Source organism: Dendrobates tinctorius, unplaced genomic scaffold (genome assembly GCF_039654945.1).
Source record: "Dendrobates tinctorius isolate UK_male_01 unplaced genomic scaffold, ASM3965494v1 ptg000022l, whole genome shotgun sequence".
Lineage (NCBI taxonomy): Eukaryota > Metazoa > Chordata > Amphibia > Anura > Dendrobatidae > Dendrobates > Dendrobates tinctorius.
In genome coordinates this window covers 44,875,591-44,900,723 of record NW_027361690.1, presented here as the reverse complement: position 1 = coordinate 44,900,723, position 25,133 = coordinate 44,875,591, and the positions used below count along the sequence as shown (strand labels likewise).

The 25,133-nt window shown below is 42.1% G+C and overlaps 2 protein-coding genes across 2 annotated transcripts in view; one reads left to right on the top strand and one right to left on the bottom strand.

Annotated features, from left to right (window-relative positions):
* Positions 1-6,644, top strand: part of CFAP161 (cilia and flagella associated protein 161) — a 46,433-nt gene extending 39,789 nt beyond the window's left edge. Inside the window, exon 7 of the mRNA XM_073568661.1 lies at positions 6,374-6,644. Coding sequence (XP_073424762.1) covers positions 6,374-6,554 — 181 coding nt within the window. The 3' untranslated portion in view covers positions 6,555-6,644. The remainder of the gene's footprint in view (positions 1-6,373) is intronic.
* A 5,153-nt stretch (positions 6,645-11,797) lies between these two features.
* ANPEP (alanyl aminopeptidase, membrane) overlaps positions 11,798-25,133 on the bottom strand; it is a 74,209-nt gene continuing 60,873 nt past the window's right edge. Inside the window, exons 16-20 of the mRNA XM_073568660.1 lie at positions 24,787-24,894; positions 24,448-24,615; positions 22,279-22,419; positions 21,960-22,038; positions 11,798-12,687 (exon numbers count right to left, since the gene is read on the bottom strand). Coding sequence (XP_073424761.1) covers positions 12,532-12,687; positions 21,960-22,038; positions 22,279-22,419; positions 24,448-24,615; positions 24,787-24,894 — 652 coding nt within the window. The 3' untranslated portion in view covers positions 11,798-12,531. The remainder of the gene's footprint in view (positions 12,688-21,959; positions 22,039-22,278; positions 22,420-24,447; positions 24,616-24,786; positions 24,895-25,133) is intronic.

The following is a 25,133-nucleotide window of genomic DNA, read 5'->3' as shown; positions in this document are numbered from 1 at the left end:
ATCCGCACAATCTTGCGTTGAAATCTCTTGTCAATTTTTCTTTTCTGTCCACATCTAGGGAGGTTAGCCACAGTGCCATGGGCTTTAAACTTCTTGATGACACTGTGCACGGTAGACTCAGGAACATTCAGGTCTTTGGAGATGGACTTGTAGCCTTGAGATTGCTCATGCTTCCTCACAATGTGGTTTCTCAAGTCCTCAAACAGTTCTTTGGTCTTCTTTCTTTTCTCCACGCTCAATGTGGTACACACAAGGACACAGGACAGAGGTTGAGTCAACTTTAATCCATGTCAACTGGCTGCAAGTGTGATTTAGTTATTGCCAACACCTGTTAGGTGCCACAGGTAAGTTACAGGTTCTGTTAATTACACAAATTACAGAAGCATCACATGATTTTTCGAACAGTGCCAATACTTTTGTCCACCCTCTTTTTTATGTTTGGTGTGGAATTATATCCAATTTGTCTTTAGGACAATTCTTTTTGTGTTTTTTCATTTAAGACAAATTAAATGAAGATAATAATACCAAAGAATTTGTGTTTGCAAACATTTTCAGGAAGAAACTGAGTATTATCTGACAAAATTGCAGGGGTGTCAATACTTTTGGCCACAACTGTAGTTAGCAAGGCCGAAAAAAGACATTTGTCCATCCAGTTCAGCCTATATTCCGTTAGAATTAATCCCCAGATTTGCATCCTTCTAAAGAACCTAATAACTGTAAGATACAATATTGTTATAGTATGTTCAAGGATAGTAACATAGTTAGCAAGGAGATGAATGAATCAGAGCTTGTCTGTACAATTGCAGCCAAGAATGTTCTTGCAGATGCTGCGACCATTCAGAGAAAGCATAGTTTGAAGAGGTGGACTGGATACTGTAGGAAGAAATCTGACTAGTTTGACTCCCACCCGCATTCAGCTTTTCCCTGTACTGCTCTAGTTGATTGACAGGTCTTCCATGGATACACACATGGAAGAGACTTGTCAGTCACCTACAGTGATTTAGCCTCCCATAGTATGTTCAGCATGTACTGAGTGATTAATTCCCTTGAAAGACTATGGACACCTTTATTCCTTTATTTTATCTTAGACTCCAAGGTACACAACTTGTATCTACATCTAAGTTTCAGATGATTCTCTAGTGGGAGTGTCTCTTCCTGTAATATAGGCTGGAAGTCAGGTCTATGTGTATCCAAAGTGCTGCTTTCTTCTTCTCTTGCTGTATTTTATCATGTGCTAGACTTACTTTCTGGTATCTAAACGGCTCCAAGACACAGCTTTCCTCTCCATGTGCTTACCTCCTTGTCTATAGCCTATTTTCTATGTTTTCCATGATACTCTCCACATTCGTACCTCTCTGCACTGCAAATCTGAGTACCACTCCCTCCAGTACAACCCCTCCAAACTGCTATCTCTAATGCTAGGATAAGGGACGGATGAGTAGATGGCGCTCTGACCGATTTCTATTAGTTTTGCCAAAGTTCTGGAGACTGAAGACTAATTTAGAAAGTTGCTTAAATATGTATTTAAGGTTAACATCCTCAATAATCACTAATCTCATCTGGCTCATCTTTCATCGTTTTTAAGAAATCTCAATATGGAAGAGGCCAGGAGCCATTTGGTGAGCTGCAGTTCTTGCTACATGTTCACAGACTTACCAGTGGAAAAGCCAAACTTCACATGCCACAAATGCAAGCTTGTGTCCATGTTGGAGGAAAAGTTGCAAAATCTCGAAGAGAGGTTAGCTACGTTGAAGATCATTAAGGAAGGTGAAGAGTTCTTAGACAGAGCAGAATTATCTCTTCATGTTACAGAAAGAGAAGAAATTCGAAGTGCACCTGAAGAAACAGAGGAATGGAGACATGTGACCCAGAGAAGCAGGAGGATCAGGAGGCAGTCAGCACCCATACTTCTCAGGAACCAGTACCAGGCTCTCACGCAGGGAAACGATGAAGAAATACATCAGGATAAGACTTTGCCCACAAACAGCAACCTTGTACGCCCTCAGAGTCCTCCTGGATGAAGAAAAATGTTGTGAAGAAGAAACGGAGAGTGGTGGTCATGCGGGATTCCCTGTTGAGAGGAACAGAGGCCGCTATCTGCAGACCGGATATAACTTCAAGAGAAATGTGCTGTCTTCCAGGTGCAAAAATTAAAGATGTGTCTGACAGGATATCAGGACTCTTCAGACCTACTGATGACTACCCATTCCTGCTACTACATGTGGGGACAAATGACACCGCAAGAAACGACCTGGAAACCATCTGCAGAGACTTTGAAGACTTAGGCAAGAAAGTGAAAGAACTGGGAGCGCAGGTGGTCTTCTCTTCCATCCTCCCAGTGGATGGCCATGGAACAAGGAGGTGGAATAAGATTCTGCAGGTGAACAATTGGCTACGTCGATGGTGCCGTCAGCAACGATTTGGATTTATGGATCACGGAGTGAATTACCTTTACGATGGACTACTTGCTAGAGATGGGGTGCACCTTGCGAAGACTGGAAAACATGTATTTGGAAGTCGCCTTGCTACACTTCTAAGGAGAACTTTAAACTAGAACAACATGGGAAGGGAAGCAAAAGACCAGAAAAAGCCATACACCTGACAAATGCTATTGAGAACTCTGCTATTAGAAGTGGAAAGGAAGAACAAAGACAAAAGAATCTAATTAAAATATTGGAGAAAGAGAAACCAATCACAAACTAAAATGTTTCTATACTAATGCACAAAGCATGGGCAGCAAACAAGGAGAACTGGAACTACTAACACAGGAAAATAAATTTGATGTCATTGGAATCACTGAAACTTGGTTGGGACGATACACATGATTGGAATACAAGACTAGAAGGATACAACTTATTTGAAAGAAACAGACTTGATAAACGAGGAGGGGGTGTCGCATTGTATGTTAGAAACGCGTATATCTGCACAGAGATTGAAGCTTCAGAGACTGGGAGTTCTGTGGAAACTGTTTGGGTAAGAATACAAGGACAGAACAATGGAAAGGACACCATTGTAGGCATTTACTACAGGCCGCCTGTGCAAGCTGAAGATATGGATGAACTCTTTATGCATCAAATGGCCAAGTTCTCCAAAAAATATGGCATAGTTGTCATGGGAGATTTCAACTATCCAGACATTTGTTGGGAATCTCTCTCAGGCAAAACTAACAGGTCAAGGAAATTCTTATCCTCTCTTGCTGACAACTTTATCTTCCAAAAGGTAGGGGAGAAAACAAGGGGAACTGCTACCTTGGATCTAATCCTTATAAACAGGGAGGAAATGGTTGAGGAGGTAAAAGTGGCTGGGACCCTAGGAGGTAGCGACCATGCTATTTTAGAATTTTGGATAACTAGAGGAGGAAGACCTGTGAAGACTCAGACGTCAAAGTTAGATTTCAGAAAGGCAGATTTTAAGGGATTCAGAAAGAGAATTGGAGGGATCCAATGGCTGGATATCCTTAAAGACAAAAATGTCCAGGAAGGATGGGAAATCTTGAAAAATGAAATTCTCAAAGCACAATTGTTAACAATTCCGAAAAGAGGGAAGAATAGGAAGCATTTAAGGAAGCCAGGATGGATGAACACAGAACTTAAGCACATGCTAAAAAGGAAGAAAAAAATGTTTATAAAATGGAAAGAGGGAGGCATATCTAAAGAAGAATATAATGCTGTCTGCAGAACCTGCAGGGCACAAATCAGATTATCTAAAGCTGACAATGAATTGAGGCTTGCAAGAGATGTCAAAAGCAATAATAAAGGATTTTGGGGATATGACAAAAGTAAAAGAAAAGTCAAAGATGCTATAGGATTTTTACAGGATGAAAATGATGAAATGGTAAGACAGGATGTTGAGAAGGCCGAACTTTTAAATTCCTATTTTGCATCTGTTTTCTCTCAGAAAGGAAATGTAACATCAACTGTTCTTCACTGTCTTATTAAGGGAATAGAAGAATCCAGGATATCTATAAACAGAACGATAGCGAGGAAACACTTAGCTAACCTAAATTAATTCAAGTCTCCAGGTCCAGATGATTTACACCCCAGAGTACTGAAGGAGATAGCAGAAGAAATTTTTGAACCCCTCTCCATAATCTTTGAAAATTCTTGGAGAACAGGAGAAGCCCAGAAGACTGGAGAAGAGCAAATGTTGTTCCTATCTTCAAAAAGGGGAAGAAGGTGGACCCAGGCACCCAGGCAACTATAGGCCGGTGAGTCTGACTTCTACACCAGGAAAGATCTTTGAACAAATTATTAAACAACATGTATGTCAGTACCTGGATAAGAATGAAGTGATTAAACAGAGTCAGCATGGGTTTGTAACTAATAAGTCATGTCAGACTAACTTAATTTCCTTCTATGATGGAATCACTGATTGGGTGGATCAAGGAAATGCTGTAGATATAGTATATCTTGACTTCAGCAAAGCATTTGACAACGTATCTCATACAATCCTTATTGAAAAACTGACTAAGTATGGAATGGACAAGGCAACTGTTAGGTGGATTCATAACTGGCTTAGTGATCGGACCCAAAGAGTGGTCGTAAATGGCTGCACATCCAGTTGGAAAAATGTCTCAAGTGGGGTACCACAGGGCTCTGTCCTGGGCCCTGTATTGTTCAACATCTTTATCAACGATTAAGATGAAGGAATTGAGGGTAAACTGATTAAATTTGCTGATGACACAAAGCTAGGAGGGATAGCTAATACTAGAGAAGAGAGAGAGAGGATTCAAAAAGATATAAATAAACTGGAGAAGTGGGCAGCAACTAACAGAATGGTTTTTAACAGGGAAAAATGTAAAGTACTACATCTGGGCAATAAAAATGAAAAAAGCATAAACAGAATGGGAGGAATAGGCCTAAGCAACAGCACATGTGAAAAAGATTTGGGTATACTAATAGATCACAGACTGAATATGAGTCAACAGTGTGATGCAGCAGCAAAAAAGGCAAATGCAATTCTAGGATGTATTAACAGAAGCATACAGTCTAGATCACGTTAAGTTATTATTTCCCTCTACTCTTCTTTGGTCAGACCTCATCTGGAATATTGTGTCCAGTTTTGGGCACCACATTTTAAAAAAGACATCAACAAACTGGAGCAAGTTCAGAAAAGAGCAACCAGAATGGTGACCGGTCTGCAAACCCTGTCTTATGAGGAAAGGTTGCAGGATTTGGGATTGTTTAGTTTACAAAAGAGAAGACTGAGAGGAGACTTAATAGCTGTCTACAAATATCTAAAGGGCTGTCACATTGTAGAAGGATCAACTTTATTCTCATTTGCACAAGGAAAGACAGAAGCAATGGGATGAAACTGAATGGGAGGAGACACAGATTAGATATTAGAAAAAACTTTTTGACAGTTAGAGTGATCAATGAGTGGAACAAGCTGCCACGAGAAGTGGTGAGTTATCCTTCAATGGAAGTCTTCAAACAGAGGCTGGACAGACATCTGACTGGGATGATTCAGCGAATCCTGCTTTGAGCAGGGGGTTGGACCAGATGGCCCAGGAGGTCCCTTCCAACTCTACGATTCTATGATTCTATAATCAGAACCTCCCACTCCCGTCTCCAAGACGTTTCACGTGGTGCGCCAAATCTTTGGAATGCACTACCCAGGTTAAACGATTAATCCCCAATCTCCACAGTTTTAAGCGTGCCTTAAAAAAGCATTTCTTCAGTCTGACCTACCGCCTCAACTCATTAAACTAACTATCCCTGTATTTCCCACTCACAATTTTTACCATAACCAGGTTGCTCGCATCCTATTCTCACATGCTTTATGCATTTAATAGCCCTCTGTGTCTGTACTGTTACACACTTGGGCTGATAACTGTTCCATACAGCAACAGGAACACCCGATTCTTACACTATGGCTGGTCCGAACAATAAAAGCAATTGTTACCACCCACCTTTCGTGTCTCCCCTTTTTCCTCATAGATTGTAAGCTTCTCATTCCTCTTGGTATCAGTTTTGATCTGTGTTTATTGGTATGCTGTAATGTCTATTGTCTGTACAAGTCCCCTCTAAAATGTAAAGTGCTGCGTAATATGTCGGCGCTATAGAAATAAAATTATTATTATGTATTTAATAAAAAATGTACAATAAAAAAATATCATTGGAAAAGTGTACAGTATGTTGCCTTTAATGGATCAGGTTGTCCACATGCAGAATTGGGCTTAGCTACAGGAAAGTGACATTTAACTACATGTATTCTGTGGGGGAGACTCTGTATAACTACTAAAAGTATAAATACTATAGATTTCAGAATCTGGGAAGGTCACGTAAAACACATGAATGGTAAGAGTAACACTAGTCTACTTTTTATCTCTTTAATGCAGTACACCTAATATTTCTTATTATGTCTTTTTCAGGACATTATTTGGTAAGGAATGTGAAATCACTGCACACACACATCTAAATGGACACAGAGTTGAAGAGAATGAAAATCATTGGATTATTGTTACTGGAAACCCAAGTGATGACACAAATTCAATGTTCGACAGACCTAAACCACCAAGCGAAGGTGTGAGTGGAAGCAAGCATGGCTGTTAAGCTCCAGCACTACCATATTCTTCAGTGGCATGTAGCTGGTTAACTAGGTACAAGTGTATTTATAATAAAAAAAGACTAAAAATGATAAAAGTTAATGAATCTTTGTTATTGATCCACCCAGTCCCTGCAAAACTACACTGCGACTTACAAACTATACAGTGTAGAGGTTTGTACTCACTCGGCTGCGGTTGATGTAGGCACAGAAAGCGGTATTGCTGAAATGTCCAGACAAGTTTATTTAAACTGCATGAACCACTCAGGATAGCAAAACAAAAGAACAAACAGCCTTTTACTGCACAAAGTGAAAACATAAAGTAAGTAGTTCGTACAACATATAGCGGGTCCGCCCGCTCAGGATAGTGTCCAGTTCTTTAGACCTTAGCACGGACCAACACATAGGAGATCCACACATCTCCAGATACTGAATGAGATACTCAGCCTCCATTTTATCTGCCAAACCGTGCCCCTGGGGTTGGGATATGTGAGCAGTCATTCCCACCCATCTCTTATGACTGCTCGTAAAACCCGGCCCTGGAATCGCCTAATAACTCTCTCAGCACTATACAGTTGTGGCCAAAAGTATTGACACCCCTGCAATTTTGTCAGGTAATACTCAGTTTCTTCCTGAAAATGAATGCAATCACAAATTCTTTGGTATTATTATCTTCATTTAATTTGTCTTAAATGAAAAAACACCAAAGAGAATGAAGCAAAAAGCAAAACATTGATCATTTCACACAAAACTCCAAAAATGGGCCAGACAAAAGTATTGGCACCCTCAGCCTAATACTTGGTTGCACAACCTTTAGCCAAAATAACTGCGACCAACCGCTTCCGGTAACCATCAATGAATTTCTTACAATGCTCTGCTGGAATTTTAGACCATTCTTCTTTGGCAAACTGCTCCAGGTCCCTGATATTAGAAGAGTGCCTTCTCCAAACTGCCATTTTTAGATTTCTCCACAGGTGTTCTATGGGATTCAGGTCTGGACTCATTGCTGGCCACCTTAGAAGTCTCCAGTGCTTTCTCTCAAACCATTTACTAGTGCTTTTTGAAGTGTGTTTTGGGTCATTGTCCTGCTGGAAGACCCATGACCTCTGAGGGAGACCCAGCTTTCTCACACTGGGCCCTACATTATGCTGCAAAATTTGTTGGTAGTCTTCAGACTTCATAAAGCCATGCACACGGTCAAGCAGTCCAGTGCCAGAAGCAGCAAATCAACCCCCGAAACATCTGGGAACCTCCGCCATGTTTGACTGTAGGGACCATGTTTTTTTCTTTGAATGCTTCTTTTTTTCTCCTGTAAACTCTATGTTGATGCCTTTGCCCAAAAAGCTCTACTTTTGTCTCATCTGACCAGAGAACATTCTTCCAAAACATTTTAGGCTTTTTCAGGTAAGTTTTGGCAAACTCCTGCCTGGCTTTTTTATGTCTCAGGGTAAAAAGTGGGGTCTTCCTTGTTTGGATGTTAGTCGAGGTTCTTTATCCAACATCCGCACAATCTTGCGTTGAAATCTCTTGTCAATTTTTCTTTTCCGTCCACATCTAGGGAGGTAAGCCACAGTGCCATGGGCTTTAAACTTCTTGATGACACTGCGCACGGTAGACACAGGAACATTCAGGTCTTCCTCACAATTTGGTTTCTCAAGCCCTCAGACAGTTCTTTGGTCTTCTTTCTTTTCTCCATGCTCAATGTGGTACACACAAGGACACAGGACAGAGGTTGAGTCAACTTTAATCCATGTCAACTGGCTGCAAGTGTGATTTAGTTATTGCCAACACCTGTTAGGTGCCACAGGTAAGTTACGGGTGCTGTTAATTACATAAATTAGAGAAGCATCACATGATTTTTTGAACAGTGCCAATACTTTTGGCCACCCTCTTTTTTATGTTTGGTGTGGAATTATATCCAATTTGGCTTTCGGACAATTCTTTTTGTGTTTTTTCAGTTAAGACAAATTAAATGAAGATAATAATACCAAAGAATTTGTGTTTGCAATCATTTTCAGGAAGAAACTGAGTATTATCTGACAGAATTGCAGGGGTGTCAATACTTTTGGCCACAACTGTATGTGCTGGAGCATTCTTCCGAGCACACATCACCGCGATGACACACATCTCCCCTCAAGGACTCGTCCGGCGGCCATCTTACAACATGCCCATAACATGAGTTCACAAGGAAATGTCCAACCATCCGCCACGCAACTGAAAGACAAAAGTTTTTTGGGCCATACTAACTGTCACGATTCCACCCCTCAGTGTGCTTGAGGTGCAGTTACTGATGGCTCAGCCTTCTACTCTGGTACAGGGGCGTGCTAAAACTGTCAGTACTTTGATTGACAGCTCAGTGTCCAGTCTGGTGCAGGGGTGTGCTAAGCTGTCATTGTGTTAATTGACAGATCGTCCATATAATATGAAACTGGGAGGCGCTGGCTGTTGCCAGGTGTTCATTATCCTAGGTGATTGCCAGGCTTCTTAACTGGGCAGGTACTCCCAGACCTCTGCCAGATGTACATTCAGCTACTGTGTGGTTTGTCTCTTTGTGCCTTGCGTTCTGTTTGTAGATGTTTCGATGCCTGACCTTGGACCTTGTTCTGACTATGTCTGTTTAACCCCTTTTGCTCTGATCCACTATTCTTCTGGTATTCTGACCTCGGACCATTACCTGACTACACCTTTGTGTCTTTCTTTGGTTTATGACCTACCCTCCTGTCTTCTGACCTTGGACCTCTTGAGCACTCTGCCTCACGGCTAGTCCGTGAGTTGTGACTAGCGTCACACTAACCTATTTTGAAAACTATTAACATTGTGCATTTTATATTGAGTATGAAATACAGAATTCTTAATAAATGGGTGAGGCCTCACAGTTCTCCACACATGGCTGAGACTCTGACCAAAGGAAGTATGGTCTCTTCCAAAAACATGTTTAAAATTCCAGTGGAAGTGTGTGTTAGCTGCTAGAACTTAAGATGGGAGGGAAGACTTATTCTTATTAGAACAAGTAGATATTAAGGAGCCCTTACACATCAGATGACTGTTGGATGGACGATTGTTCCCCTGAGCATTCCTATGTTCTCTATGACAGAGCCGCTGCCTGACTCCTCTGCAATGACATGTCTCCAGTCAGAACAAATGGATATGCCATTGGAATTCCATTAGGCTGCTGGTCCAATACACATTAGACTATCAGACTATCTCTTCAATATCACCGAGTTCGACTGACTTTAGTCTACTGGGTACATGGACCTTTAGTTTCATCCAAAAGTCAAACATTTTGTACGTTGTTTATCTCCTTAGTGATAATTTAGGCAGACCCCAACCTAGCCAAATACTTTTTTAATAAGCAGAATTCAAAATAATTTTTATCCGGGAAAAAGAGACAACATCTCTTATACTCATAAGGGCCTGTCACACTAAGAGATATCGCTAGCAATATCGCTATAACTTGTGACGTTATAGCGATATTGCTAACGATATCGCTGTGTCTGATACTTACCTACGACCGGCTCCCCCCGCTGGTTATCGCTGATCACGCGAGAACGTTCAGGACCGTTTCTCGTCGTCAGCTTCCTGCGGCGCTTCCTGCTGTGACGACGAGCGACGCGTGGACCTGGGTGGGAGGACGCAGGATCGCCTAGTGTGACAGGTAAGTAGCGACCCCCGTCCCCAGCGATGTCGCTAGTGAGATCTGCCTGTTTGGCAGCTCACTAGCGATCACTTAGCGATGTACCAGCGATCCTGACCGCGTCATATCGCTGGTCGGGATCGCTGGTACATCACTAAGTGTGACAGTACCTTTAGTAAAAGAGACAGCTTAGCAGTGAGAAAAGCAAAATATTAGTGCCTTGCAGAATCTGCTGAGTTTTGGGGTGCCAGTTAATATTAATTAAGAGCATCTGGATCTTTAAAAGGGGAATTATTACATATAGGGTATTTTACAATGACATGCATAAGGGAACGCTAACTAAGGGACAAGGATACAATGAAAGGAAAAAGTAGTAGTAGAGAGTGGTTGAGGATGGGAAGTGGGAAGATACCTAACTAGCTTGGTATGCTACTTTTTATATCAGCTACACAGGCAAACATGGCCCATACATTGCCGATCCCTGTAACACCTCCACATAATAGCATTTTCCAATCAGGTCAAAGTCTGAGTTTACCAGGAATATTCACATGGCTACTGATGTCTATACTCTCCTGAAGGTGGCACTCTTAGGTCCAGAAACAATTAGAGTGTCAAGGGTCTTCACCGTGCCTAAATATAGTTTCATAATTTTTAAGGTTGAAGGTAGACTTAAGTCCATTGAATCCAATCAATTGCCTAACATCTTGATAAAGAGGATTTACACATTTGTAACTATATGTAGCTTCAGGGTTTTCTCTTCTATAAAGTACAATATTATGGGCGCATAGGGCAGATACATGAGTGCATAGGTGCTGGTGGGATTTATATCCCATGTGGACATACCCTGAGGCCCTGTTGAAATTCTCATTTATGGTCCCCGCCTTTTGTACGCGCGGTGATTCCGCATGTGTTCATTGAATACATGCGTATTCACCGCATCCTATACATAGACTGTGTTATTTATCTTGCGGAGACTGAGGGTCTCTGAAAGATAGACATGCTGCGGTCTATAAAGATGCCCCGCATGTGCGTATACGCTTGTCTGCCACCTGCGTCTTTGAATGCATAGTGTAGATGGGATTTCATAAAATCCCCTCCACTATGCTGTAACATCTGGACGCTGCGGATTGGATGCTGCGACTGTACGCAACGTCCAATATTCAGCGTTTCCTGAACGTGGAAACATACCCTGATGATGATGTGCGCCGTAGAGATGTGCATTTTACGGGATACCGTTGTGTGGATCAGCATAGTCTATTCTGTACACTATAACGGGCTGATGGAGTCATAAGGACATTGTTTTGGCCTCTGCTGGTTCAATGGACATGTCCCCAGCTTACTTGCTAAGTGTAGATCATTAACGTAAATTGAACAGGGCTTTATTTGGCACCCACAGACTAGATTTGGTTGAATAGTTCTGTATACAGACCTATGCATACAGTTTTATGGTGTACACTAATAAATATTGGTATTTAAATCATGATTTTGTATCTCATGTATGCACAACCTGTGTGTAGTGGTATGAGTATCTTTCTTTGTGTTCAAATTAATTCATTTTAGTGATCAGATTAAAATAATTTGATATTTGATGTAAAGCAGGCAATTTACAGACACACATTTATTAAATCAGCTTTTATTTTCACTTTCTGGAATGAAAAACAGCAAAAGCAGTTGTCTTTTTTTCACAGTGCTCTGTATTAATTTATAGTTCATGAAAAAATGTAACTCTTATTTACACCAAGATTATGAAGTATAAATATAGGTGCCCTCTTAACTTATAAGAAAATGTACATCTCTTTAGGCTCTCACCTAAAATTATTTTTTGGTTTACGCAGCCTCTTAGGTTCTTCGGGTTCATGGATAAAACATAATTTAATGATCAGACTGTGACTTTGAGCAAGGAACAAAAATGTCTATGAAGACAATGCACTTTTTGGTCCATCATTATAGAAACATTTGGTTGTGATTGGATGAAGTATTTTCTCTCCTCCATCTTTATATGGATGATTGTAGATAAAAAAATAGGAAGGACATGTAGACCCCGAGTCCGAGATTGAACTTTTCCTTTGTCCATATAGAAGCGTTTGGAAGCTTAGCACATAAAACTAGTAGATGGCCGTATATTTTGGCAAAAATGGGTTTCTCAGTCACTTAAAGGAAATTCATAGAAACCTGATGACGATTAACTAGCAGAAGGAATCGTGTCAGGACAAAAATCTTTTCTCATCAGTATTCCTTTTTTTCTGTGGCTTTATACAATATCGACAGCGACAAGGAGGTCCAGCAGGAGGCACTATATGGTTTGTAAACTTGCTGTTCACAAGTGTGCTGAGGTGTTGGTCATCTGTCCTTTAAACATTTGCTTCAAACCATTCCTTTATTGCGTCTCTATTCTCCTTTACCCAGATGGTGTTAGCTTGTGTCTTCTCTATAGCTTGTTCCAAAGCCCGAGATGCAGTGCCTAATCCGATGTCATTATCAATAATATACTGTTTGAATTGCAAAAGCTGTTGGGGAAAAACAGTCATGTTATTCAGTCATCTGAGAATACCCTCAGTACATTGATAAAAAACACAAGCCCATCAAGTTCAACCTATCACACTTGCAAACTTTACTTGATCCAGAGGAAGTTAAAAACCACCTTTGGGTGAGAGCAAACAATCTCTATATATAAATCTGAATGTGTGTGTGTATCACCAACTAATCACGAAGCATCTTTCATTTCACCAGAGCAGTTCAAAAGAAGCTAAGCTGTGATTGGTTGCTATGACCAACAGTTTTCCTTGCAACCAATCACTAAGCATCTCTCATTTCACCAGACCTGGTTAAAAGTAGTTGAGCTGTGATTGGTTGCTGTGCGCAAGATTTCCCACTTGACAACACCTCAGCAGACACTGACATGGTGGGAGAAATCTAGCATCCCCAGGAACATATGCTACAGCCATCGTCTGTCCCCCAGAAAGGAGCAGTGAGTGCATGACAGAAATGAATCCCCCCCGTGTGGTATCATTAAGTGACACACATGAATGTAGGAAAGTGCACATATTAAATGTCATGTGGATTTTATATTTTCTCACAGACACTTTTATGCATTATTGATGTGTTACTGTGCTCTGATGCTGTGAGTCTTTTTTAAAGTGCTACTTTCCCCATAATTCACCTGAATATACCCATATAACACGTAATGCTTTTCCCATAACAACCCATTAAATATGATACTATAGTGCATACAGATGCTGTACATCCATGAGCAACTCAGCCGGACAAATTACAAGTTGATGGAGCATGAAAATGTGTGTGAAGGTTTCTCTACTGTACTAATGTATAAGGTTTGTGCCTGTCCATTGGTGAAAAGCATGACTGTGATATTTATGGTGGCAGATAAGTGAGAATATCAGCCTGATCAGTAGAAAACCTGGGATCTTAGTGAACCGTGTTTCTGTGCAATTTCACTATTCTACTTTTACTGGCTTTGATGGGATGATGTGGGATATTAGAGGTAGTAGCCCGGTAGCTCTGGCTGACGGGATGATGTGGGATATTAGGGGTAGTAGTCCGGTAGCTCTGGCTGATGGGATGATGTGGGATATTAGGAGTAGTAGTCCAGTGGCTCTGGCTGACGGGATGATGTGGGATATTAGGGGTAGTAGTCCGGTAGCTTTGGCTGATGGGATGATGTGGGATGTTAGGGGTAGTAGTCCGGTAGCTCTGGCTGACGGGATGATGTGGGATATTAGAGATAGTAGTCCGGTAGCTCTGGCTGACGGGATGATGTGGGATATTAGGGATAGTAGTCCGGTAGCTCTGGCTGACGGGATGATGTGGGATATTAGGGGTAGTAGTCCGGTAGCTCTGGCTGATGGGATGATGTGGGATATTAGGGGTAGTAGTCCAGTGGCTCTGGCTGACCGGATGATGTGGGATATTAGGGGTAGTAGTCCGGTAGCTTTGGCTGATGGGATGATGTGGGATATTATGGGTAGTAGTCCGGTAGCTCTGGCTGACGGGATGATGTGGGATATTAGAGATAGTAGTCCGGTATGTTGTGAGTTCATTTTCCCCTTCACTACTGAGGCCCAAGGAACTCCCTCTTCTGGTAAAGAAAGGTAGTGAGCCTGATTATCAAACACCTGAACCTGATGATGATGACTGGCTGAGTGGAGTTACTGACTGGATATAAGGCTGCCGACGCCCTTCTGCCCTGCGGGTGATTTCTCTGTGGGATCCTTGGAGACCAGTCTGAATTCCTGCTCTTCTAAAGCTAAGTTTTCTGCTCGGCTTTTTGCATTTGTGCTTTGACTTTGTTTTGCTTTGTTTTTCTGGATTTCTGCCATTCCCTGCTGGGGTGTGCTGAATTCCTTTAGCTCTTTCTTCTGAAAATACCTGAGTGCTGATTTAGTTTTTGAAGCCTAGCTGCTTCAGGGTCTTTTTCCGTATCAGCTTGTTGGCTTATGTCTTTGATAGGGTTTTGGCAGATTGCAGACAGCATCCTTCCTTTCCTGTTCTGTTTAGTTAGCTTGGGCCCCATCGTTTGCTCAGCCTATCTTTCTATCTGTGTGAGTGTTTTTTCATCTTGCTTCACCGTCATTATATGTTGGGGGCTGCCTTTTACTTTGGGGTCTGCTCTGGGGCAGTTTAGATTTCCTTTTTTGTCTTTTGGCTATTTAGCTCTCCGGCTGTGATTGAGGGGTCTAGGGCATCGTAGGAACCCCCCACGGCTACTGCTAGTTGTGTTGATAGGTTCAGGGGTCTGCAATCTGATAGTTGCCAATTTCTCTGGTTTTCTGGACGTAGCTTCTATTTTTGTGTCTGCCTCCTACAGTGACTCAACCATAACAGAATCACCCGCCATACCGCAGATCCTAGGGTACTCAATAGCAGGAAAGAATTGTAAAAAAAAAAAAAAAAAAGTGTATACTTTTTCCTCTATATCTCTGAGGCCGTAGCGGGAATTTTTTTTTCTCTCAATGGAGATAAAGCAATTGTCTGATCATGTGGAGCAGCTCGCTGCGGAAGTGGGGGGAATTTCCACCTACCTTGCTCATTCACATGCTGCTGAACCAAAGATTCCTACACCTGATGTATTTTTTGGGGATCGGTCTAAATTTTTGAATTTCAAAAATAATTGTAAATTATTTTTTGCCTTGAAGCCTAACTCGTCAGGGAGCTCCGCGCAGCAGGTTAAAATTGTCATCTCTTTGCTGCGTGGCGATCCCCAGGATTGGGCGTTTTCTTTGAAACCAGATGATCCTATTCTGACTAATGTGAACGCATTTTTTCAGGCCTTGGGGTTGTTGTATGATGAACCTAATGCCATTGATCAGGCTGAAAAGACCCTGCTGGCATTGAACCAGGGTCGAGATTCTGCAGAATTGTACTGTCAAAAATTCCGAAAGTGGGCAGTACTTACTACCTGGAATGATAATGCCTTGGCTGCTCTCTTTCGGAAGGGGTTGTCAGAAGCCGTAAAAGATACTATGGTGGGATTTCCTGTTCCCTCTGGTCTTGACGATTCTATGTCATTAGCCATTCAGGTTGATCGGCGTTTGAGCGAACGCAAAGCTGCACGAGAGGTGTTGCCACCTGTTGAACAAATGTCTGAACCTATGCAATGTGATAGAGTTTTTTCCAGAGAGCAGCGTCAGGAGTTCAGAAGGCGTAATAAGTTGTGTTTTTTTTGTGGAGATGCCTCGCATATTATTTCTGTCTGTCCTAAACGAGAGAAACGCTTTGCACACACGTTTTCTGTTGGTGGTGTACAACCTAAGTTTCTTCTGGCTATTACTCTGATCTGCTCCCTGTCCACATTTTCCGCCAAGGCTTTTGTGGATTCGGGAGCAGCCCTAAACCTAATGGACTTGGATTTTGCTAAACGTTGTGGATTTCCGATGACACCTCTGCAGACGCCTATCCCTTTGAGGGGGATTGATGCTACTCCTTTGGCTAAAAATAAACCTCAGTTTTGGACCCAGGTGGTAATGCGGGTCGCCCCAGACCATCAAGAAAATTGCAGATTTTTGGTGTTGCATAATCTGCATGATACTATTGTTCTGGGGTTTCCCTGGTTACAAATTCATAATCCAGTTTTGGATTGGAAATCTGTGTCTGTGGTGAGTTGGGGTTGTCGGTGTGCCTTTAGTGAGGCTCCGGTGTTTTCCACCTCTCCTCAGTCGCATGATGTTCCTGATTATTTGGCAGACTTTTATGATGTATTTAGTGAGAATGAGTCTGCGTCTCTGCCTCGTCATAGGAGTTGTGACTGTGCAATTGAACTGAGCCCGGGGTGTAAATTTCCCAAGGGTCGGCTCTTCAATTTATCTGTACCCGAGCACGAGGCTATGCGATCCTATATTAAGGAGGCGTTGGAGAAGGGTCATATTAGAGCATCCTCGTCACCCTTAGGTGCCGGTTTTTTTTTGTAGCCAAAAAGGATGGATCATTAAGACTTTGTATTGATTATCGTGCCCTCAACAAAATTACTGTTAAATATCAGTATCCGTTACCCCTGATTTCTGATCTATTCTCCAGAGTTAAAGGTGCATGCTGGTTTACCAAGCTTGACCTCAGGGGGGCGTATAATCTTATTCGCATTAAGCATGGGGATGAATGGAAGACGGCGTTTAATACTCCGGAGGGACATTTTGAGTACCTGGTGATGCCTTTTGGGCTCACTAATGCCCCTTCTGTCTTCCAGTGCTTCATGAACGATATTTTCCGAGATTTTGTCGATACATTTTTGATTATCTATCTGGATGATATTTTGATCTTCTCCAAGGATTGGGATTCTCATGTGGAACATATTCGGACTGTGTTCCGGATCTTGAGGGAGAATTCCCTGTATGTCAAAGGATCTAAATGCCTTTTTGGAGTATAGAGGATTTCTTTTTTGGGATTTATTTTGTCCCCGTCAACTATTGAAATGGACCCGGCCAAGGTACAGGCCATTTACGATTGGGTTCAGCCCACTTCTTTGAAGGCCCTCCAGAAGTTTTTTGGTTTTGCTAATTTTTATCGGAAATTTATAGCAAAATTTTCTAGTATTGCCAAGCCATTGACTGATTTGACTAAGAAGGGTGCTGATGTGTTAAATTGGTCTCCGGAGGCTGTTTCTTCCTTTCAGGAGCTGAAGCGAAGATTCACCTCCGCCCCAGTTTTGCTGCAACCTGATGTCTCACTTCCGTTCCAGGTAGAGGTGGATGCTTCTGAGATTGGTGCAGGAGCTGTTTTGTCCCAAAAGGATCCTGTAACATCTAAAATGAATCCCTGTGCTTTCTTTTCCCAAAAGTTCTCTCCATCTGAACGTAACTATGATGTGGGGAATCGGGAACTGTTGGCCATGAAATGGGCATTTGAGGAGTGGAGACATTGGTTGGAGGGAGCTAAGCATCAAGTCGTGGTCCTCACTGACCACAAGAATTTGATTTACCTAGAGTCGGCTAAGCGCTTGAACCCTAGACAGGCTAGGTGGGCCTTGTTTTTTACACGTTTTGATTTTGTGGTTTCTTTTCTTCCTGGAACTAAGAATGTCAAGGCAGACGCCCTCTCTAGGAGCTTCTTTGCTGATTCTCCTGTGGTGACCAAGCCTGCTACCATCTTAGGCGAAGGGGTAGTTCTTTCTGCCATCTCGCCCGATTTGAGACGTGCTCTGGAAGAGTTCCAGGAGGACAAACCTGAGCGTTGTCCCAGTGGAAAGTTGTATGTTCCTGACCAGTGGAAGAAGAGAGTGATGTCTGAAGTCCATTGCTCTGCTTTGGCTGGTCATCCAGGTATTTTTGGTACTAGAGATCTGGTGAGTCGGTCTTTTTGGTGGCCCTCCTTGTCTCGTGATGTCAGGAATTTTGTGCAGTCCTGTGGGACGTGCTCCCGGTCTAAATCATGTTCTCGCTCTAGTGGGTTGTTGATGCCTTTGCCTGTCCCCAAGAGGCCATGGACCCATATTTCAATGGATTTCATCTCTGATATGCCTGTCTCTCAAAGGATGACTGTTATAGAGGCCATGGACCCATATTTCAATGGATTTCATCTCTGATATGCCTGTCTCTCAAAGGATGACTGTTATTTGGGTGATTTGTGATAGGTTCTCTAAGATGGTTCATCTTGTACCACTCCCTAAGTTGCCGTCTTCCTCTGAGTTGGTGCCCCTGTTTTTACAACAGGTGGTTCGCTTGCACGGGATTCCTGAGAACATTGTATCTGACAGAGGAGTCCAGTTTGTGTCTAGATTTTGGAGAACTTTCTGTTCCAAGTTGGGAATTCAGTTGTCCTTCTCCTCTGCTTTTCACCCTCAGACCAATGGGCAGACAGAGAGAACAAACCAGACCTTGGAGTCATATTTGAGATGTTTTATTTCTGCTGATCAGGATGATTGGGTTTCATTTTTGCCCTTGGCCGAATTTGCTTTAAATAATAGAGCTAGTTCTGCCACTTTGATGTCACCTTTTTTTTGTAACTTTGGGTTTCATCCTTGTATACTATGAGTTATTTTTAATGGTTTCAACACTCCAATTAATTAATACCAAATATTGATGTAGTTTCAATCAGTTATACTCAGCTCTTTGAACCTTCCTAGAAGGTCATTGAAACTTGTTTCAATAAGATGTTCAAATTGTCCAAGCAGAGCAAATAACTGGCTAAAGGGGGTTTTACACTAAGCAATATCGCTAGCAATATCGCTAAAACGTCACTGGTTTTGTGACGTTATAGCGATATTGCTAGTGATATCGCTATGTGTGATACTTACCAGCGACCGGCTCCCCCGCTGTCCATCGCTGATCGCGCGAGAATGTCCGGCTCCATTTCTCGTCGGGCGCTTCCTGCTGAGACTTCCTGCTGTGACGACGAGCGACGCTGGACGCGGGCGGGAGGACGTCTGGATCGCTGTGTGTGAATGGTAAGTATCGTGCACTGCGTCGCTGCTGCATCGCTGTGAGATCTTTCTGTATGAAAGCTCACTAGCGATCATTTAGCGATGCACCAGCGATCCTGACCGGGTCGGATCGCTGGTTGGATCGCTGGTGCATCGCTAAATGTAAAAGGGCCTTTACACTTATCTACCAACAAAGGACCTTTATTGCCATAATTAGATTATCTTGTGCTCCAAAGCCCCTCCTCCAGCTTGCTGTATTTCTGCTATGTGGCACACAGGATGCCCCCTCCTCTAGCTTCTTGTATTATATACTGGTTAAAAACAGGTATTGAGGGGAAGTGTTTATAGCCAATGGACAATAGACTTGTGACATCATTCCCCACATGGTGGGGCTGGACACACCTTTTAGCTGGACATTTTAAAAGAACTAGGACACATTGTTCTCTAACTCTTTGCTCATGGAGGATGACTGGTCGACGTCTATCTGAATAATGTAACGTATGAATAATGTTTGTTTCTGATTAATGCATATGTATTTATAGTTTTATATTGTTTATTATTTAATCTTATCATTTATTAAGTAAATCAATTTAGAAATTCAGTTCTTGTGTGAGCATTTTCTTATTCATCACAATCCATTGGAACCCTTACAATACAATCCTCGATTTTCTTCAGGGCAGGTGGAGCCCTCTGCCTGCCCAGGTGTTGACACTGTGGTGGAGAGAATGCACCAGATCTGGGACCAAGTGGTGGATAAGTTATCTCTCTCCCAGGAAAAGGCCCAGCGGTTTTCCAACCGACATAGGACCATTGGTCCCCAGTTTAAGGTTGGTGATATGGTGTGGTTATCATCAAAAAATATTGCTATGAAGGTGGCTTCTCCTAAGTTTAAGCCTACATTTATTGGACCTTACAAGATTTTGGAGATTATTAATCCGGTCTCTTTTCGTTTGGCTCTTCCTGTCACATTTAAAATCCATAATGTGTTCCATAAATCTTTGTTGAAGAGGTTTGTTGAACCTGTTGTTCCGGGGGTGGCACCTCCAGACCCTGTATTGGTTGAAGGTAACATGGAATATGAGGTAGAGAAAGTACTGGATTCCCGTCTGGCTAGACAGAGACTCCAGTATTTGGTTAAGTGGAAGGGTTATGGTCAGGAGGATAATTCCTGGGTCTCTGCCTCTGATATTCATGCCAAAACATTGGTGCGTGCCTTTCATCGGGCTCACCCTGATCGCTCTGGTGGCGTGGTTGAGGGTTCGGTGACCCCTCCTCAAGGGGGATGTACTGTTGTGAGTTCATTTTCCCCTTCACTACTGAGGCCCGAGGAACTCCCTCTTCTGGTAAAGAAAGGTAGTGAGCCTGATTATCAAACACCTGAACCTGATGATGATGACTGGCTGAGTGGAGTTACTGACTGGATATAAGGCTGCCGACGCCCTTCTGCCCTGCGGGTGATTTCTCTGTGGGATCCTTGGAGACCAGTCTGAATTCCTGCTCTTCTAAAGCGAAGTTTTCTGCTCGGCTTTTTGCATTTGTGCTTTGACTTTGTTTTGCTTTGTTTTTCTGGATTTCTGCCATTCCCTGCTGGGGTGTGCTGAATTCCTTTAGCTCTTTCTTCTGAAAATACCTGAGTGCTGATTTAGTTTTTGAAGCCTAGCTGCTTCAGGGTCTTTTTCCATATCAGCTTGTTGGCTTATGTCTTTGATAGGGTTTTGGCAGATTGCAGACAGCATCCTTCCTTTCCTGTTCTGTTTAGTTAGCTTGGGCCCCATCGTTTGCTCAGCCTATCTTTCTATCTGTGTGAGTGTTTTTTCATCTTGCTTCACCGTCATTGTTGGGGGCTGCCTTTTACTTTGGGGTCTGCTCTGGGGCAGTTTAGATTTCCTTTTCTGTCTTTAGGCTATTTAGCTCTCCGGCTGTGATTGAGGGGTCTAGGGCATCGTAGGAACCCCCCACGGCTACTGCTAGTTGTGTTGATAGGTTCAGGGGTCTGCAATCTGATAGTTGCCAACTTCTCTGGTTTTCTGGACGTAGCTTCTATTTTTGTGTCTGCCTCCTACGGTGACTCAACCATAACACTGGTAGCTCTGGCTGACGGGATGATGTGGGATATTAGGGATAGTAGTCCGGTAGATCTGGCTGACGGGATGATGTGGGATATTAGGGGTAGTAGTCCGGTAGCTCTGGCTGACGGGATGATGTGGGATATTAGGGATTGTAGTCCGGTGGCTCTGGCTGACGGGATGATGTGGGATATTAGGGGTAGTAGTCCGGTAGCTCTGGCTGACGGGATGATGTGGGATATTAGGGATAGTAGCCCGGTAGCTCTGGCTGACTATTAGGGGTAGTAGTCCGGTAGCTCTGGCTGATGGGATGATGTGGGATATTAGGGGTAGTAGTCCGGTAGCTCTGGCTGATGGGATGATGTGGGATACTATGGTGAATGTGGCTATGCGGAGTGGGCGGGGCTATACTCTCAGCTTTCTATAGATATAATCATTATAATTTGTTATGACTAACCATAGTTAGTTACTATGCCTGGACAGCGCCGGGCTCTTCAGCTAGTTTATCATAAAGTGGGAAAATTCCTTTCTTACCCACAGTGGAAATCAGAAGATTCTAAAATCCTCACGTGTGTCATACCGCAATGATGACATCATGCCTGCTAATCAGAAGAGGCACCGGAGATGCCAAGAGATAGGAGAAGCTCGCAGAGCTGATCTGGCAGCCATGGGCTACTGGCATGGCCACTGCACCAGAGTCCATCGAATCTTTATGCTTTACTACGCTAGCAATCGCTGATCAGCTGCAGCCTTCACAGCCACAATAAAGGAGCTCTTAAATCTAATTTAAGTACATTTACTCCACTTAGTAAAACTAGTCAACGAGCTGCTAAAATATTGTACTTACTTGCTGCAGCTCAAACTCTGAAGAGAATCTTCTAGTGACTCCATTTATCAAGTTACCAAAAGACATTCCAGCTCCAATGCTAGGAAAAATAAACAAAACCATAATAAATGGATAAGTGAATGAATAAACAAGCAAATAATACATATGCAAATCTAATTAAATGGAATATATAGAAAGTCATAATTACTTTTCATTTTTAGGCAATTTTAAGCAGCTACTTTAGCCATTTGGAAATATTCCGATAAGTTGATTATCTATACGGTATGTCATATTCGCATAATATTGAAGCTCACAAGATATGGTCCTTTTGTAAACTTACTCTTTAACAAGTCTTTCCCAATTGGCTCTCATGAAGTCCCAGGAAAGGCTCTGGCCTACCACGTTATTAGCAACATTGGTAATTGTGGAAAGGGCATCTTGTTTGCGGATTTTGGTGGAATCCAAGGAATATTCCAGGAGTCTGTGAATTGAAAAAATAAACTTGTGAACACAAATAATTTCTTATTAACTAGAACATGATATGTGATGCATAGTGGGGATTTAATCTTGGCTTTAAGCTAGAAAACTGGAGTAAAAAATTTCAGTAAGCTCAACTTTGATGTGGTTATAAATCAGCTTAGAGGAGTTTAAGAGAAAAAAAGGTACAAACCATGCTGTCAGAACTAACTCACTGACAGATTCATTGTTAACTCATTCTGCAGTCTGCACTTTATGGTCAGTCATGCACAGAAGCTATAGAAGCCAAACAGCTCATAAGTTTTTTTTGTGAAATCCATTTCAAAAATAATTTCTAGCTAAAAATGCAACAATTTAAGCTGATTGCCAGGGATTGGAAAAAAGCTGACACCTTTCGTGTCTACCTTTTTTCCTCATAGATTGTAAGCTTGCTCTTGGTATGTGTTATGATCTATGTGATTATTGTTATGCTGTAATGTCTATCGTCTGTACAAGTCCCCTCTATAGTGGAAAGTGCTGCAGAATATGTCGGCGCTATAGAAATAAAATTATTATTATTATTATAATGGTACTATAATGTAACATTTTTGTATGAATGTACATTATTGATCTTTATTATACATTATGTGGGCTTTCAGTGAAAAGCCATCAATTCTGTCAATGGGAATGCTGGAGACTGACATTTAGAAGCCAGGATGAGCATTTTCTCTGAATCTGGCCCTTTATGTGGGAGATTTTGTCTAGCCTTCGCCTTCTGTTTGCAGATGACGGTGTACATGTACATTCCATGTCAGGGAGAAGTTGAGTGCATGTAGGGTGGGAGCAGCCATGTTTAAGTACTAATGGTTCTCCATGTGAACATATGGAGATAATGGGGTCCCTAGACCGCAGATTTGCGCTCAAGATTGGAGTATATGATGTAGAAAGGTAGTCGTTTGAGCATGATAGTTGTGAAGAGATAGACTGTTGCTACATTATCTATATTCTTTTTTTGAAAATAGGGGAAAAGGGGAACCTTAAAGTGATGGGAGTCCATAGAACATGCTCCTATTATACATTTATATTATAATCTCAATATACCATAAATGTTTTCAGTGGTGATATCATTTTTTATTGAAGCCCTTGGAATATGTTCGATCTAACAAAGGCTCTTGGACCAAAATAAAAAAGTAAAGCAAAGTTTTAACACTCTCATGTAGAACAGGACTGAGATACTCAAACGTCTGTTCAGTTACATTGCTGTTACAGTACTTTGCTGAACTGATCAGTTTTCAGGGTTATAACAAACATTGAACAAGCCTCTGACAACTTGCGTTGGCCTGTAGATCATAATCATTTGCTTCCTTTTGAAGAATGTTGGCCTTAAAAGATTGAACTAATGGATGCTTTTCTGGAGTGAACTGCTCCCCTTCCATGTGGATTTCTGCTTGCTGGGTGGCAGTTCGCTCCTGAATGATTGTCAGTTTAGATCAGCGGCATTTTTGTGCTGAACTGTGTGCTCTCATGCTGCGCGCAGAAGCATGATTGCAGGGTTGCAGATGCTGCCTGGATCAAGTGACTATTGCTTCAGAGCAGCATTGACAAGCTTTATAGCATAGAGCTAGCAAGAGCATGTGCCTTACCTATAAATCCAGCCACCTCTGCTAGACTGCAGAAGTAGCCAGTAACCTAGCAACATGTAGCAAACAATAAAATTAAAAATCACCCCCTAAATCTCATTCTTGAGAGTGGACAGGATTTTTTTTTTACAAGAACTTTGCAATTTTATTAATTTATGATGCTGAGAAAACATCTCTAAGGCCGGAGTCGCACTACAGCGAGATACGGCCGAGTCTCGCAGGTTAAAACCAAGCTCTGGCACCGGCACTCCGGAGCGGAGCGTGCAGCTCCATGTATTGCTGTGCGGCTGCACGCTCCGCTCCAGAATGCCGGCGCCAGAGCTTGGTTTTAAAACCTGCGAGACTCGGCCGTATCTCGCTGTATGTGATCCCGGCCTAAAACATAAAATGTATCAAACTTTCACCTTAATTACCTATTGAGAATCCAGGGTTCATTACTACACGCCAGACCTGCTCGGAGTTTGTCAGCCTCTTGCGCATTAGTGGTGCTCCTGAACTTTTCCCATGTAAAATTCCATTCAGTTTCTCCCCCTCGAGCTATAGCATTGCAGTAGATGGTGGATCTCAAATTTGCATGAATACTGTACATATTGACACAGAAAATAACGTTATTGAAGTTTTTTTCAGTTTTACATAACAATTTGCCATATCATTAAGGACATATTACTAGAACTAAAGGCTGGAAAAAAGTAAAGAAATTGTCTGCTCTACTGGGCCAGGCAATCTGAATATGCATCTGTCACAATACTTACGGATTAACATTTGTATTCATCCATTCGTTAAACCATTCGGTAGCCAGTTCTCCACATTCTGTGATTCCGTAACTACAACCCATATTGACTGCATTTATTTCTTGGTATCTGTAGGTTAGAAAATATGAAAAATAGAAAGACAGTGAAAAAATCTTAATCAAATTATAAGTGCAATACTAATTTTCCAAAATGTTACATATTATCCTCGTTGCCATTAACATAAGGGCTCCTTCAAACAGGCTTGGACTGGCCCACAGGAGAACAGGAGAAACCTCTGGTGTACAAGAGTGGGCCACCCACCACCCTCTTATATGAGCAGTACTTGGCACAATATACTTGGATCACTA